Source organism: Fomitiporia mediterranea (genome assembly GCF_000271605.1).
Source record: "Fomitiporia mediterranea MF3/22 unplaced genomic scaffold FOMMEscaffold_5, whole genome shotgun sequence".
Lineage (NCBI taxonomy): Eukaryota > Fungi > Basidiomycota > Agaricomycetes > Hymenochaetales > Hymenochaetaceae > Fomitiporia > Fomitiporia mediterranea.
Window position 1 is genome coordinate 131,433 of NW_006760390.1, and position 4,689 is coordinate 136,121.

The 4,689-nt window shown below is 31.8% G+C and overlaps 1 protein-coding gene across 1 annotated transcript; it reads right to left on the reverse strand.

The window, feature by feature from the left end:
• Positions 1-843: 843 nt before the first annotated feature.
• Positions 844-1,708, reverse strand: FOMMEDRAFT_166883 (uncharacterized protein; the record flags this gene model as incomplete). The annotated part of the gene is made up of 5 exons (XM_007265020.1): positions 844-901; positions 958-1,053; positions 1,110-1,210; positions 1,263-1,443; positions 1,505-1,708. Coding segments are annotated over 5 exons (639 nt in total), but the record flags the coding sequence as incomplete, so codon positions are not given.
• Positions 1,709-4,689: the final 2,981 nt, after the last annotated feature.

Genomic DNA, 4,689 nt, shown 5'->3' on the forward strand with positions numbered 1-4,689 from the left:
AAAGACAACAACATAGGTGCACGGCAGAGAGTTAGACTTAGAGAGGTGTGGAGGTGAAGAGAAGGAGTGGCACGCATAAGTGCGTCATTATATGCTCTCGATCTTCAGCCGTTGATTACATAAGCAAGTTAGGTATCAGTTGCCCAAGATAATCTAAGTATAATGTACATATTATATACTTATAGTATACTTTTATTAAGATAATAGGGTACAATAAGTGCTCTTACACTGTTATATACATTAATATACCTTTTGCATAAATTATAAGATAACAATAGTTATTATTACATTATTATATTATAAATATAACTCTTTTTTTAAGATTATAATTTAAATGTAATACAAGTATAATACTTTAGGTTATCATACAAAGTTAGTATAATACATGTAATAGATTTTATTCATCCTTAGTACTTATGTAGTCTTTATATACATTAGTATGTCTTATTTAAACATTACAGTTCATTTACAAACCTTACAATTACTTTACAATGTATATACAATACACATGTTACTTTACAAAGTCTATAAGAAATTACAAGAAATGTGACATTTTCCTGATGTGGTACTCAACATTGTCAGTCTACATAGTATGACTGTTGACATACAGATAAAATATGAGGACATTCAGATTTGACCACACAAACCATTTCCTTGACTGCAGACTCTACTGAATCATCACCTCCTGTTGTGTAGACTTTACCTAGAGCAGTTTGTTCTTCCTTAGTAATGCAACACAATAGCCAAGGGGACAAATTGGCTCACAGTCATCACATTCGAATTCAGCTACTTTCCCTATATATGCTGTGTCCTCCTGTACCAGCTCAAATTTTGGGGTTGTGTTGGCATTGTACCACAGGCCTAGTACTTCCACTCGAGCATAGTTTGCCCGGAATAGCCTCTAGATCACTAGTAAGTAAAGTACTAATTGTGAAGATGATTGAGAGGTATGCTCACAAAGTTACAGAGTTCTTTGCAATCAGGATTGGACTTCTTACTAAGTATAAATGCTTCTTTAACAACATAAGGATTCCAGTACTTCAATACTCCAACCTATGTTTCATGAGAATATGAGCAAATGACAGGTACACCTCAACAGGCATACATACCCTTTCTATGGTTTTTGCACATTTGTTAGCAGCCCAAGCGCCAGATCCGTCGCCAAACATCAGGATGTAGTCCCTAACCTTCTTATTTTCATCACATACATCTATTAATCCAATGTGTTAAGAAACTGTCACTGCATCATTATCATGTCTTACATGCTTCGGTGAGCTTTCTGTAAGCTTCGACTACTTGCTGGCTACATGCATCAAGAACCTTCTTCTGCTCCCTCACTGGCAGGCTATTGGCTAATTTCATGAGGGTCTTGCTGAATGACTGTATATTAAGCTTTGTTCCCTCCTTTCCCTGCTCGTCAGTCGTAGGTTGATTAGTTGCCTTCTATAAAAAGTGAAATAACCAAGGTTGAAGTTACGTAGAATAACAGCTCAAGAGAACTCACGAATATGTGCACGTCAATCTTTCCTGCCTGCCTTTCCCTGTGTGTGTTTTCCAGCCTGTCCTTAAAACGCACAATAATCGGGCTGTTTATGCCAGCTTTGTTGTTGCCACTAGGGGTACACATAAAACAATCGAAAAGTAGGATGTGTGTGGTACCAGAATGGTCGAAGTCACATCCATTCTCAGGATCGTAATTGGGTATCATGCACGGATACAATGTTTGGAACATGTTAGTGGAAGAGGAGGTTGCTCTGCTGGAAGTTCGTGGCGGAAGCGCACCTGCAACGCGTAATGTGACATTGCGTCACCAATGTCCGACAGTATTTCTCAAGTCAATATTTCTGAATCGTATTTGTCTTGTAAGTTATCGTCAACTTACTTTCATCCATACATTATACTCAAACATGTTAGCAATAACATTAAACTATTTGGGAGTCAAATAATCATTGGCCTTGTATCAACACTGTTAAAAGCAATCTCAATTATACATTATAGTGTTGTTGTAGAAAGCACAGTTGCTCCTGATCACCAGAAGCAATATTCACGAATTAACAATATTCCAGATTCATTACTTTGTTCACGTCGTCATATGATAAAGACTAGTTAACTTATCCATGATTCCATGACATTGTTGTAGGGTTTTGCAGTGTGCACGTGTTGTGTATATGCATACATACAAGTAAACATTTGCATTCCCTTCTACACCTGAGCAGACTATATATAAATTATGACATTTTGTAGTGTAATATATAATATAATATGATACAGTCTTCCTTATACATGGCTTCTATTGTAGTATTAGTCTGGCATGTAAAATACATTTTGCTGTAATTATCAGTTTTAGATTCTATAGTAATAGTAGTCATGTACATAGATTATATTAATTGACCTTTCATTTCATAACAATCACTCTGAGACCTTTGTATCTTCTGGATTAAGTGTATGACTGGAAGTGCATGTATTAGGAAGGGGTTATGAGAGAGGCTTAGAGGGATCACACAGAGGGGGGATAGTGGACTCAGCTTGCTCTCTGGTGACTTGCTTCATCATCTGTTGATTAGTTAGTCTATATATACTATGTAGGTATGTCTCAGATGTAGGATGTATGATGGAATGTATTCCATCATTGCTCGTCATTGCTTGTAATGTAGTTTATATCATCTGAGACATACTCTTGTGTAGTCTTGTCTTAACACTCCCCTTCAAACTCTTACTAGGTCTAGTAGACTTGTAAGATGTTTGCTTACAGTATGTATAGATAGTTTAATCATTATAACTGCATTGTACAATTGTTCGTTCGTGTAACGTGTTTATAACTTGATGTAGTTAATAATAATATTATTAGCATTGTAGTAATGCACTGTCTGTTCTGTGTACTGTCTGTTCTGAATGTCATCCACTTTGTGTTAAGTTTGTTTGATGTTATATTAATTAAATATATTCAATTAGTTTGTTCATTCATAGTATACTGTTCAATAACAGCATTGTTATCATAATAGATTGTTTGTAAATGTTATTAAATAATTTGTAAATGCTTCAGAGACCTGCAGAATCTTGTTGGCATGCATAGGTACATATATGTACATATTTAAATCACAAATGCAATTGCTTGTTCTGTTTTATTGTTTGTTATTTGATTGTATCATTTGTTTTTAAGTTTATTCAAGTACTCTAGTAATTCCCTTTTACTTTGCTGTGAAACTAATGAATCATGCTAGTAAAATGTATATTTGATGTTGTAATAATATCCTTCTTTAATCATTACTGTCTGTGTTTGTCTACGTTTGTATATATGTTAAGCATTCAGTAATAGCTGATTTATGTCTTTGGATTGAAGCTTTGTATTGATTGTATATTGTAATATCAATAATAATATTTGTTTTTGCCAGATTGCTTTATTCTAAGATCAATAAGGTTTTATGCTAACATATATTTGTTACATAAATGTTATATCTGGCTACATGCAGCTCACTATGTGTCTAGGTGTGTCATATATGTTATAACACACATGTATTGTTTGTTTGTTTGTATTACTTTATGTTATCATTTATGTTTATATATTAATATATTAATATTGTGTTCTGTAATGAATTGTTTCCTGATGCATCCTGAGTAACTATGTAATCTGTCACATTATTTCTCAATAGCCAACATAATTATCTGTTGTAAATTGTTACTAATGTGTGTTTGTATTATTTATTATAATGTTATTGTGAATTTGTTGTGATTATAATGTTATGAATATTTATAAGTATTATGGCTATTGTTCTTTACTTTTTCTTTTGTAAAGAATAGTGCATTGTAACACAATCTGCATATAAGTAATATATTGGATTATGTTTACTATAGTTGTCTCCCAGCATACTTTAGTTAATCTGGTGCTTTGCACAATTGTAGTATTTGTTTGACGTTTTATTTGTTAATTGGTTTGCTAGGTAGAATGTCATATATATCAGTTTTGTTTATTTCATTTGAATCATTGTATAGATATACCTTTTAGTATCTATCCAATGTATTTCATAGTATTATAATACTGTTCACACTTGTATTAATTATACAGTGAGGGCAAATTAATTGTTTGTACAAGAATTGATTTAATAGTTTTATTTAATTATATGTATGTGCTCCATACTTGTTTATATAGTTATTATCTGTGTATTGTTCAGTTGTAGTTACAAATTATATTGCAATTATATTCATATTATTGTATGGATATATTATTTATTGTTTTATGTACATTCTAAAGTATTATTTTCATTATTCATCACTTTTATCTATAAACTATAGTCCAGATCAATGAATTATTTTGTTAAGTGACATGATATTTGTTTGTATTTTATTTATTTTTGTATTAAACGTTGTTAAGTTAATTATATTATCATATTTGTATTATTTGCTGAGTATGAGCATTCATTTCATAGTAGAATTATTATTTATTTAACATTAAAGTTCAATCACACATTACATTGACTTCTGTTATTTGTTCCAATTAATGTAGTTTTGCTTTGTACTGAATGATTTACCTTTATGATCCATTATGTCTGTCTGTAACTTCTATTACTTATCTGTGTATTTTGTTATTCTATTTTCTGTAATTCTATTTTCTGTAGTATTTATAGCATCTGGATTTCTGTAGCATCTGTATTGTTATACTTTCTGTTCTGTTCTTTATATTTAGTTATTAAT